This window comes from Monodon monoceros, unplaced genomic scaffold, assembly GCF_005190385.1.
Source record: "Monodon monoceros isolate NGI ecotype Baffin Bay Population unplaced genomic scaffold, NGI_Narwhal_1 Super_Scaffold_14, whole genome shotgun sequence".
Classification (NCBI taxonomy): domain Eukaryota; kingdom Metazoa; phylum Chordata; class Mammalia; order Artiodactyla; family Monodontidae; genus Monodon; species Monodon monoceros.
Window position 1 is genome coordinate 25,587,391 of NW_021703770.1, and position 13,237 is coordinate 25,600,627.

A 13,237-nucleotide genomic window follows, 5' to 3' on the forward strand; every position below is an offset into this window, starting at 1 on the left:
ACACACACACACACACACACACACACACACACACACACACACACACACATAGACACAAGATTTGTTCTTCGAAATATTTAATGTAATTTGTTTTCTCTTTCCAGTGTTGTAGTTTTATCTCTGGAGGAACACAGTAACTGAAAACTTTAGATTACGTGTTAGAAAGTTTCTGTAAAGGGCTAGATGGTAACCATTTGACTTATATCATAACTACTCAACTATGATGTTGTGGTGCAAGAGCAGCCATAGATGAATGCATAAATGAATGAGTAAGGCTGTATTCTGGTGTTTATGGACACTGACATTTGAATTTTATAAAATTTTTACATGTATTTAAATATTCTTTTGATTTTTTGTGATTTAAAAATATAAAATTCATTCTTTGGCTCACAACTTTCTTTTCTTAATATCTCAGTTCCTCTTGTCCCTGAATTACTAACATAATTGTGTTACTTTTTATTTTCCCTGAACATTACAGAGCAGTGTTATATTTCTAAACTCTTTTGAGTGGAACATTTGATAAGTTATATTTTATGGTCAAGTAAGTTTGAAAATGTGGGCATACGATATCTCCATTTCACATTAAGCATATTCAAGTTTCTAGAAATTTTGAGTAGAAAAAATTTAATTTTGACCCAGCATTTCCCAACTCATTTAGCCATGGAATAATTCACTTGAGACCTACTGTTTTCTGTCCCACACATGTTGGGAAAAACCATCCAGTAAAATATACAGTGTCTAAGTTTGGGTCTTTAGAGGAAGCTAGGACTCTTTGCTGTGCATGTACCTGTGGAGGAAAAATAGGAGTTTTTATTTCATTCATGAAATGAAAAGTCTATTCCTAAATATGTATGAAGTGAATGTGTGAATGTAGGTGAGGATTTAGAGAAAAAACACTGACAGATGTTTTAGAACAAATTGTATTATTATGTATGTATATGTGTTACTATGTGTAACTCATGACACTGAGTTATGATTTTTGACTGTTCATTATGAAGCTTACAAGCACTACCCACTGTAATAAAAATTTGTTACCCACAGTAACAATATAAGTAAAGGTACGGACTCAACTGAAATGTTTGGGTACTTTTTAAAGCAAAAAACAAAGACAAAAACCCCTTATTTTCATAGAATAAATTCAGTTAATTTACCAGAAACTCAGAATACAGTTAATTGTTTATATCTTAAAAATTCCAAGTACAGTTATTTCTATTTGGTTCTAGTAGGCAGATAGATCTATATCTGAGTGTGTATAAAAATCATTTCTGCCATAAACATATTTCATTTAAAAAAAGACCCTTATCAGTAGCTAGAATGGGAAGAAAATAGTCCACACCACACTTTTTCTGGTATCATCAGTTTGTAGCTTTTTTCAGAAGACACTTATCATATACTGGCTGAGAAAGTAGACAGGCTGTAGTCAAGGAACGGGTAGTTTTTTTCAGAGGTTGATGTTTCAGGTAAGGCAGTCACTTTTATGATTTAGAGCACTGCTCTCCAATAGAAATTTTTCCAAAATGGATGTGTTTATATGTGAGCCACTCAATGTGATAGCAGGTAGCCATGTGTGGCTTTTGAGCACTTGAAGTGTGGCTAGTGTGACTGAGGCATTGAATTTCAAATTTTACTTAATTTTAATTAAATAGCTACTCTGGCCAGTGGCTACCACTTGGACACCACAATCTAGAACAAATTTCATCAGACCCAGTATTTTTTTTTTTAACATCTTTATTGGAGTATAATTGCTTTACAATGGTGTGTTAATTTCTGCTTTATATCAAAGTGAATCAGCTATACATATACATATATCCCCATATCTCCTCCCTCTTGCATCTCCCTCCCACCCTCTAGGTGGTCACAAAGCACCAAGCTGATCTCCCTGTGCTACACGGCTGCTTCCCACTAGCTATCGGTTTTACATTTGGTATTATATATATGTCCATGCCACTCTCTAACTTCATCCCAGCTTACCCTTCGCCCTCCCCATGTCCTCAAGTCCAGTCTCTATGTCTGCATCTTTATTCCTGTCCTGCCCCTAGGTTCATGAGAACCATTTACTTTTTATTTCATATATATGTGTTAGCATACAATATTTGTTTTTCTCTTTCTGACTTACTTCACTCGGTATGACAGACTTTAGGTCCATCGACCTCACTACAAATAACTCAGTTTCGTTTCTTTTTATGGCTGAGTAATATTCCATTGTATATATGTGCCACATCTTCTTTATCCATTCATCTGTCAGTGGACACTTAGGTTGCTTCCATGTCCTGGCTGTTGTAAACAGAGCTGCAGTGAACATTGTGGTACATGCCTCTTTTTGAATTATGGTTTTCTCAGGGTATATGCCCAGTAGTGGGATTGCTGGGTCGTATGGTAGTTCTATTTTTAGTTTTTTAAGGGACCTCCATACTGTTCTCCATAGTGGCTGTATCAATTTTACAGTCCCACCGGCAGTGCAAGAGGGTTCCCTTTTCTCTACACCCTCTCCAGCATTTATTGTTTGTAGATTTTTTGATGATGGCCATTCTGACTGGTGTGAGGTGATACCTCATTGTAGCTTTGATTTGCATTTCTCTAATGATTAGTGATGTTGAGCATCCTTTCATATGTTTGTTGGCAGTCTGTATATCTTCTTTGGAAAAATGTCTGTTTAGGTCTTCTGCCCATTTTTTGATTGGGTTGTTTGTTTTTTTAATATTGAGCTGCATGAGCTGGTAAATTTTGGAGATTAATCCTTTGTCAGTTGTTTCATTAGCAAATATTTTCTCCCATTCTGAGGGTTGTCTTTTCATCTTGTTGATGGTTTCCTTTGCTGTGCAAAAGCTTTTAAGTTTCATTAGGTCCCATTTGTTTATTTTTGTTTTTATTTCCATTTCTCTAGGAGGTGCAGACCCAGTATTTTAAAATAGGGATTTATTTACAGAATATTAGGTTGTAAGTTTTTTTATCCTTTTTAAAAAAGATACCTAATAGTGTGCTTTTTAATAGTACATTTAAAATATTTAGTTTAAATTAGAATTAATATACAAATATATTCAAATATTTTTATTATATAGTTTTTTATTTGTAATTTTTTTGTTCTAAAATGCTTTATTTTCTTACAGATAAAAAAAAATATGAAATTACTAAGCGTAATATTCTCCGTGGAAAGTCAGTGCCCCATTATGCCGCTATTGAGCCCAATGGGAATGGTCTAATGATTGTCTCTTACAAGTCCTTCACATTTGTTCAGGTTGGTCAAAATCTTGAAGAAAGTAAGGATGAAGACATGTCAGAGAAAATCAAAGGTAATTTTACTTCGAATATCCATAGAGCTCCTGTGTAAAATATATCTGATTTGTCCTCCCAGCTAGGTTATGAGTTTTACCAGGTCAAGATAGGTGCTTAATTTTTATTTTCCTTTATATTTCCCAGAATGGTCTTTTATAAAATATACCACCTAAGTAGTGTGAACTGTTCAATTTAATACTTTTGTAATTACCAAAAATGTTTTTAAAACCTATATATTATCTTACCTGATTAGATATTTAATAAATACTTATTGAATGAATAAACAAATACTAATGTCTACTTGTTGGTGTTTGAAAATCCAGCATATTAGTATTGTCAATAATAATTTTTAAAAATAAGCTAACCTCTGTTCATTATAGGTGTCCTAATTACATGTTCTTATCTTTCATACTAAACTGAAAGAAGGTTCCTTGGGGGTAGAATCACTAAGTTTTCTCAGTGTTGCATTCATTCATGAATGCATGAGTGAATGAATGAAGGTAATGTTTTAGAATGAAAAGAGTAAAAAGGTCTTTCAGGAGAAATTTATATTTGTATACAAAGAGTACATATTCTTTAAAAGTATTCCAGAGAACATTTTTCTATAATCATTACTGTTTATATTTCTGGTATTTATAGCCAGGGACTAGTATATTTTACTTAACAGAGATTTTCACAATATTTAACAATTATATATATTACTCTTTGAATCTACCCTTTTTATTACTTTAACAACTTAATTATTTAAAATAAAAATTAGTTTCACTATTTTTATAAGTATATTTTTATATACTTTTATAGCTTAAAAAATGAATCCTTCGAAAAGTATTTAAAAATACTTTTCAAGCACTTAATTTATATGTTATATAATATTTGAATATGAAATAAATATTTGAAAAATACTTTCTCCAGGTTTGTAAACATGTACAACTCCAATTATAAGGGTTGTGCTTGGTAGCGTTTTATTTAGCATCTTGTGATGTTTTTATGTGAGATGCCTTTCTGAATAAATTCTACTATTTTGTCTTAATTATAATGTTAAACTCTCCTAAAGCTTAGCCAGAGCAGCTATCCATATCTCTAGACCACATGCGCTTTAGAACTCCTTTGGTGAGTGATTGTGGAAGAATGAAAGACTGCCTTAATCCTTAGAACCAGTCTGCCTAGTAGCTAGGACCATGTGGTTCCAAGACAGATTTGCAGGCTAGTTGGGACACATCATGTGTTTAAATCACTAGCCACTAGTCTAGTGTTTCTTTTGTTGACATCTCACACTATATTTTGCATTCCTCCTGAATTCGTTTTCCCCTTTTAGTGTAAACCACAAGTCCCTTCCATTTTTCTGTTTCCTTTCTAATAAATAGCCCTTTCTTGTACCCACTTTCTCTTGGGAAATTTCTTCTGTATTTATTTTATCATTGGACTTTCACAATAAGAAAGGAAAATTGTTCTAATTTTTAAAAATTATGCATAGTTTGTTAATTAGTATGCTTTCTTTTAAGCACTCTTTTGAGTATGTATACCGGTTTCATTTTCTATAAACTTCAAGAAGACTGATATTATCTATTACCTATTTGGTATTGTCATGATATTATAAATAATGATATTTTCTTTGAAGACCTAATACAGTCTATAGAGTTATAGAAAGGTACTCAAAGCAACCAACAATGGAAAAAATTATTTAGGTGTTTGTATAGTTTTGATGGAGAGGGGAGTAAGAAAATTCTGGCTTTCTCTTCAGTCTATGTCCATGGCCTTAATTTATACTAAAAGCTCATGTGATTTTGCAGGTTCCTCCCATCCCCATATCTGGCAGAAATTATATATTGCATGATTATTATGTATAAACTGCCTTGTTAATGTTTGTGGGAGACGAGGGATGAGTAAAACATTTCTTAGAGAGCTTATAGTATGTCTTTTAAGCTATATTTCAAGCTTTTTCAGTAAGTTTTTATTAAAAGTACTTCTAAAGGCAAAAGATAGAGGATCTGAGACTTAAAGGAATGTGATGCAAGTTAGATATTACCCCGAAGTAACAATTTTATCCTAAAAATTCATGCTTTTTTTTTTTTTTTTTCGGTACGTGGGCCTCTCACTGTTGTGGCCTTTCCCCTTGCGGAGCACAGGCTCCGGACGCACAGGCTCAGCGGTCATGGCTCACAGGCCCAGCCGCTCCGCGGCACGTGGGGTCTTCCCGGACCGGGGCATGAACCTGTGTCCCCTGCATTGGCAGGCGGACTCTCAACCACTGCACCACCAGGGAAGCCCCCCATGCATTTATTTTTAATTTATTTTATTTTTGGCTGCGTTGGGTCTTCTGTTGTTGCGCGTGGGCTTTTCTCTAGTTGTGGCGAGCAGAGGCCTCTTGTCTTTGCGGTGTGCGGGCTTCTCATTGCGGTGCCTTCTCCTGTTGCAGAGCACGGGCTCCAGGCGCGCGAGCTTCAGCAGTTGTGGCTCACAGGCCTCCAGAGTGCAGGCTCAGCAGTTGTGGTGCCTGGGCCCAGTTGCTCCGCAGCATGGGGGATCCTCCCAGACCAGGGCTCAAACTTGTGTCCCCTGCATTGGCAGGCAGATTCTTAACTGCTGCACCACCAGGGAAGCCCGCATGTTTTATATTTATTTCTATATTATCATATTTGTTAAAAGAAAAATTTTAATATCAGATAAAAGTGACCCTTCCAGGAGACACACCATGCTTATGCTATATCTTTCAGCATATCAAGTACCCCCCCCAAGTTTTAACATAAAACCACACAAAAATAGAAAGAATAATAACCCACATTTAGTGAGAGTTTATAATATATTTAGCTAACAGAATTGATATTAAATGTTTTACATGCATTAACTCATTTAAATGTCACCAGTCAGTCCTAAGAGGTGTGTAATATTCTGTTACACTGTTTTACAGATTAGAAAAATGAGGATTAGAGGTATAGTTGTGTATCAGAATTATTAAATGGTTGAACCAGGATTCAGACCATGGACTAGCCAACTCTGGAGCACTAGTTCCTAACAGCCCTGTTATATTCCTTTCTGATGAGTGGATAGACAGATTAATGTTTATGGATGCCATTAAGCAAATATTCATTTTGCATTTAAGCCCTATTTTCCTACTTCCATGGTGATAGTATGATGGGTCTCAAAGTGTCTCTTTAGTAGATAGCTTTTTAGGAGACAAGCTGAGGAGTTAAGAGAAGGTGATGAAGGGAGGATTCTTTTATTGGGAACTTAGACAAAATATACTGACAGCCCTTGAATTTGCTATGAAATTGCTTTCATGTTGTGAATGAGGTAGAATAGCCAATACCTTTATAAGGAAAATATCTTTTATTTTTGTGTGGACATGTATCCCACCAAATAACAGTAGTCTCCTGTATCACAGAGTTACTATATTGCTCCAACATTGGCAAATCAAGGCTGTGGTGAAAATTTCAGACAGGAGTTTATGACATATTTGGTATTCTTTTGAACTCGGAATCCACTGTGTGTGTGTGTGTGTGTGTGCGCGCGTGCGTGCGCGTGTATAAGAGGAAGAGGGAGAAGTAGGGAAGTAGGGATACTGAGAGGCAGGGAGAGAAGGAATGGGGATGAAAGGGTTGCTATGATTTGTACTTTATGAATGTGTATCTCTTGGAGCATGAGGTAATCCTGGAACAGGAAAATGTCAAGTAAATTGCTACAACTCTTTAAGTGAAAATTCCCCATGGACATCTCTCTGTGTTTGTTCATAATTATTTTTTTGTGAGACGATCACTAGAAAATATGCTAAGATAGGTTTTCTTTCGTATGACCTAGTCTCAGCTTTTTAATTACATAATGCATTTTTCTTTTCCTAAAAGAACCTCTGTATTACTGGCAACAGACTGAAGATGATTTGACAGTAACAATATCGCTTCCAGAAGACTGTACTAAGGAAGACATTCAAATACAGTTTTTGCCTGATCATGTCAACGTTGTGCTGAAGGGTCAGAGGTTTTTGGAAGGAAATCTCTATTCATCTATTGATCATGAAAGCAGTACATGGATAATTAAAGAGAATAATAGGTATTTTTATAGTTTTATTTATATTTAAAATTTTTATTATTTCACTTTTTCCTTGTTTTCTTTTTATACTTTTTGCAGTGGTTACATCATAGGGGAATACTACAATAGGTCCATCATTATTGCTGATTATTTTTCTTAAGATAGATTAAAAATGGAATTACTGTAGTTAAGATTAAAGATACTATTATTGTTTACATTATACTGCGTGTTTTTCATTACCAGCTCTGGATACAATAATAATAATAACAGAAACAATAATAATAATAAATAGGTGAAAGTGGTCATTTATTTAAATTTGTGCTTTTTAAACTTTTTGATAGAAATAATTTTTTTCTATTAACTTTAATTTGCTAATTAGTGGAATGCTACTCTGCAATATGAACCTCAAAAACGTTACGTGGACTGAAAGAAGCCAGAGACAAAAAGTATGCCCTGTGCAATTCCACATAAGTGAAGTTCTAGAACTGGCAGAACTAATCTATGGTGATACAAATCAGAACCGTGGTTACCTCTAGGGTGCAGGAGGATTGGCTGGAAAAATGCACAAGGGAACTTCCTGGATGTTTCACTATCTTTATTGGGTTATACGGGCGTATGCATTTGTCAAACAATGAATTCTACACTTAAAATCCATGAATTTCATCTATAAATTACACCTCAGTAAAAAGAATATGTAAATAAAAGGTAAACAAAGGTTGTGTCTTGTAAGACTATAATCCTCTGTCCCAACTACCATTCCTCTTTGTAAATCTATTGTTCCAGATACTTCATTCCCTAATCATTTGGATTAATAAAATTAGTCTCTTTCATTTTAGATCAAGTCTTAGTAATTATTGAATTCAGTGATGGTTAATGAATGGTATTAGGCACTTAATTTTTAAAATGGTCAGATTTTGTCAGAAGTGGATTAAAATTAGATATTTTTATTAAATATAATTCTTGGTTAGTGGTATTTTACCCATCCATGTGAGTCTTGATGTGACTCTGAATTCTGCTAGTCTAAGAAATATATATCTAGTTCAAAATTGTTTTTAAATTAAGCAGATACCCTGAAATCATTTTATTAATGGAGAAATTTGGTGACTTCGTTATACTTTTTAATGTATTATTTTAAAAACTCAATATCTGAAAGTTTCTTTCAAAAATATTTTATATTTCCATATATTCTATTTAAACATATCTTACTAGTGTGTGTGAGAGATGAGGATAGCATTTTTAAATTGGCAAACCAGCTGGAACATACTGCTAAATATAAGTCATCAAGCAGTAACCCAGCCAAGGTTTAGGAGAAGAGCTGGACCTTATGCAAATAGTTTCAGCATTTAACACATGAATATAGACCAGTGTTCTTTTTTCATTAAATTTGAGGTGCTTGATTACTATTTTATGTTACAAAAGATAATTACAGTGCTGTGTTGGTGGTATCATTGGTTTAAAAACACATGATTTTTTGGTACTTGATTATATTATTCATCTCATTTTCAGTAGTTAATGTTCCTTGTAGTTTTGGAAGGATTTGTTAACTAATCTGTAGTTTATTATGTATGGGGCTGTGTGTTCCTTTTTGCTTGGATGATAGGATGTGATTCTAGTTTTAAAATGTAGAAATGCATTTGTGCTAAAAGAGTAACATTGACTAGATATGCCAATTTAATGATGGTTCATAAATTCTTTATAACTAAAACTGTACGAATTCTAACTTCTTTAGTTAGCAACTGACTGAGAACAGTATTTATGCATTCTGGTCACTAGGTACAAGTTCTTTAATAGTTATTTACATATATTTTTTCAGAGAGGCAGAATAGTGCAGTAGTGAAGAACATGGACTTGGAGCCAGACTGCTTTACTAGCTTGTGACCTTGGCAAGTTACTTAACCTCTCAGTGCTTTCTTTTCTTACTTGTAAAATGGAGATGATAATAGTGCTTACTTTATTTGTTTGTGGTGAGCAGTAAATGAGTTAAAACATGTAAAGTGCTTAAGATAGCACCTAGCTTACGGTAAGCATTAGGTAAGTACAAGCTGCTGTCATTATTTTTATTATCATCATCACCATCATCATCATCATTCAAGATTAGCTTTCTCCTTAGAAAATGTAACTAAGTCTGGGCATTATTGACCATGGTGGTAGTTTTTAATGCTAATGATAGGAACTCATTACATAAGAAAGATATTATTTTGTATAGTCTCTTAAAATACAAGAAGTTTTAGAAAATTTTAAAGTACTGTAATTAATTCATGAGGTAGTGATAATAGCCTTGAAAAAGAATATCTGATAAGTTTGCATGTTCTATTTGATAATTACGATAATAGTTACTATCGTGTTCTTGCAATTGTTTCCTTGCAATTGTGTTCCAGGGCATGGGTTAGTATGGCCCACGTGTACCAGAGATGGCACATGGAAAAGGTTGCTTTGCTGTGAAACAGCTACCACCAACATCACTTTTCTCTGTATTATAGCAACAGCCAGCTTACCTGGATTTCCTTTCCTATTCAAGAGGCACGTGGGCAACTCCCTATCCCATGTCCACAGTCTGCCCTGACTCAGCTCTCTCTCCCTTTTCTGCTGCATCAGTCCTTAATCTTAGTGTTCCCCGATGGGTCCTTTTTTTATTGATTTAACTAACCTTCCTGATATTTAGGTTAATAATATATTATGGCTACTAGTTTGTGATAATGAAAGTAATTGTTGGCTCCAGACACAAAGAGGTACCTTTAGTTATAGGCCCTTTCCAGTTAACTTTATGTGCCCCCCCGACCATTCCCCAGTGAAATAGCTCATAGATTCATGCTGCTTGCATTTTTCTATTACTGAAGATTGGTAACACACAGAACACCTGAACTGCAGCAGTACTTTCTGAGTGGTGTTACTCTTCGCAATCACTCCAGTGGTGCCTTCTTGTCTATTAAATCTATATTGTTTACCCTTGGATGATACGTTTTCCATCATATGCAGAATGAAAATGAACATGATTTTTGGTAAAACATCCTCTGGACATCAGAGGGGTAATTTCTGTGGAAGATTCTTCTGTTTGGTATTGGTTGTATAACTTGTATAGTTGCTCAATGTAACATTACTTTTCTCATCTTAAACTTCTAGCTTGGAGATTTCCTTGATTAAGAAGAATGAAGGACTGACATGGCCAGAGCTGGTGGTCGGTGATAAACAGGGGGAATTTATTAGAGACTCAGCCCAATGTGCTGCAATAGCTGAACGTTTGATGCATTTGACCTCTGATGAACTGGTAAGCAATTGCAATAGCAGTGTGATTTCCCAAGGATCCAGAAGTATGTTATGTGAGGATTATACCATGTTTTTCAAACATTATTTTGCTTTTCCTAATGTAAGAGACAGATTAGGTATCACTGACTAGTGTTTGAATATGGCTTAAAATTCTAATATATATTCCTTATACTGTGTGAATATATATATGTGTGTGGGCATGTTGTACATATAGGGTGGGTGTGCATGTATGGTTGTATGTATATATGTATCTCTCGCTCTCTCAATATATGTACAGAGAGAAAAAAAGAGATATATAGTTGACACTTGAACAATGCAGTGGTTAGGGGACCAACCCTTGTGCACTCAAAAATCCAAGTATAACTTTACAGTTGGTCCTCTGTATCTCCTGCTCACATCCTCAGATTCAACCAGTTGGATATTATATATTTCTGTAGTATGTATTTTAAGTGGACCTTTCCAGTTCAGACCCATGTTGTTCAAGTGTCAACTCTATCTCTGTGTATATCTATATTCTCTTTTAGAAGAATTGACTGACCAAAGCTGACAGGGACAGAAATTATGATTTTACCCCCTACCTTGCTAATAATCTACGTGTAGTCATTGAAATTTTCTGGGTACTCTTAGAATATCACAAGGGGTGTTTGTGTGTGTGTGTGTGTGTGTGTGTGTGTGTGTATACATATAAAACATACAACTGTGAGATTTTTGTTGAGTATGTTCCTACTCCGATAACATTTAAGATAATGTTAAGAATTTGAACAAATTCAGCAATACACTAGAACTTCAGTTATGTTCCTTTACCAAAACATATCAGCAAATTTAAAATGTCTGATTTATTGCCATCTGGAATTATAGCAATGAGGAAGATTATATAAAGAAGTATTTATACTCTAGGGTTAGTTGCATCCTAAGGTAGAAAGGAAAGATTAGAATATTGAAGGTAAATGTCTCTGACAAAAGAAAACATGACCAAAATGGAGAAACCAAGTTTCACATTTTCTAGCATAATGGAAAATTTCAAGAATCACTGGAATTCATATGTATGACTATAGAACTTTGATTTCATAGCCCTCTTGTTACAAGCCATGCAGACTGCATTGCTCTGTGTTCATTCAATATTCAGCAAGTATTTATTGTGATAGGGCTCTGGGGATATAATTATAGTGATAGTAGTGGGGGTTTGTTTTGAGATTGTAGATAATTGCTACTAACTGTCTTTTAAACTTGATGATTTCAAATGAATATTCATATATATGAGTAAGTTATTTATGCCTAAACACTAGTATGTTTGTTACTTTTAAAATAAAAAACAGAATATTGTCATCTCTAACTGAAGGCAGTTTTGTGTTTTTCAAATCTTTATACTTTTTCTTGCCTTACTGCATTGATTAGAACCTCTAATCCACTGTAAAATAGGAATGGTGAATAGTGAAAGCAGATATTCTTGCCTTATTCATGATCTTGGGGAGAAGACTGAATTTTCACTATTAAGTATGATGGATTCTTTTTATCACTTTGAGGAAATTTCTTCTATTCCTAGTATGCTAAGGGTATTTATCATGATGGTCATGATGTATTATTATTCTTTTTTACATATCACTGGTTTGGTTTACTAATATGTTATTGAAGAGTTTTACATTTATGTTTGTGAGGAATATTGGGGCCTATGGTTATTGTTTTGTTTTGTCTTTTTACTGTCTTTATCTACTTTTGGTATCTGGGTAATGCTGAGTTCATAAAATGAGTGGCGAAGTGTTGCTATCTTCTATTTCTGGAAGAGATTGTGTAGACTTGGCATTATATGTTGTTTAATAGACGTTGCCAGTGAAACTATCTGGACTGGAGTTTTCTTTTTTGAAGGTTTTAAACCATGAATTTAATTTCTTTAATAGTTAAAGGATTATTTGGGGCATCTATTTCTATTCACTTTATTTTTCCTTTTTTTTCAGTTTCCAATTTCATTCATTTCTGTTATTACATTTATTTCTCTCTTTTGCTTGCTTTAGATTTATTTTGCTCTTTTTTGAAGGTGAAAGCTTAGATGATTGATTTTTGAACTTTCTCCTTTTCTAATGAAAGCATGTAATGCTATACACTTCCTTCTAAGTACTACATTAGCTGCATCCCCAACATTTTCTGCCTGTTTTCTTAATCCCGTTACTGATTGATTTGATTTGATGCTGGATTTCAGTTTTTTGCATGGCTGGTTTATTCTTTGTTTGTTCTTAGTCCTAGGGCGGAACTTTTCATGAATCTCAACTGAAAGTCTGGAATGTTTACCAGGGTTTCTCCTCCTGTGTGGGCCCTGATCTCTAATTTTTGTCTCCCAAGCACTTTGATAATTATCAAAACTCAGCTTTTTAGCCCCTTATCCTCTGCTTTCCACTTGTCTTTTTCAGCTCAGCTTGAAATAACAGATAACTCTAGGAAAGCAGCATAGTCCTGGGTTCTCCTTGCTATTCCCTTTTCTCTATAATCTTGTCCTGTTAAATACTGGCTGCTTTGATAGTCCTTAGCTTTTAATTTTTGCCCTCCCATCTCTAACATATGGGTAATTGAAAGGAGAAGGGAGGGAGGAGTGGGGAGGGTGCTTTCTTTTCTGCTGGATGTATGTATCTTCTTGAGACACTGTGACAAAATGGCCCCAGCTAATTGCTGGAATTACCTTCTCAGC

At 34.5% G+C, this 13,237-nt stretch overlaps 1 protein-coding gene across 1 annotated transcript in view; it reads left to right on the forward strand.

Moving 5' to 3' along the window:
- The window catches only part of NUDCD1 (NudC domain containing 1), an 87,433-nt gene that overhangs the window by 32,322 nt on the left and 41,874 nt on the right, over positions 1 to 13,237 (forward strand). The window contains exons 5-7 of the mRNA XM_029223144.1: positions 3,108 to 3,290; positions 7,113 to 7,317; positions 10,417 to 10,561. Coding sequence (XP_029078977.1) covers positions 3,108 to 3,290; positions 7,113 to 7,317; positions 10,417 to 10,561 — 533 coding nt within the window. The remainder of the gene's footprint in view (positions 1 to 3,107; positions 3,291 to 7,112; positions 7,318 to 10,416; positions 10,562 to 13,237) is intronic.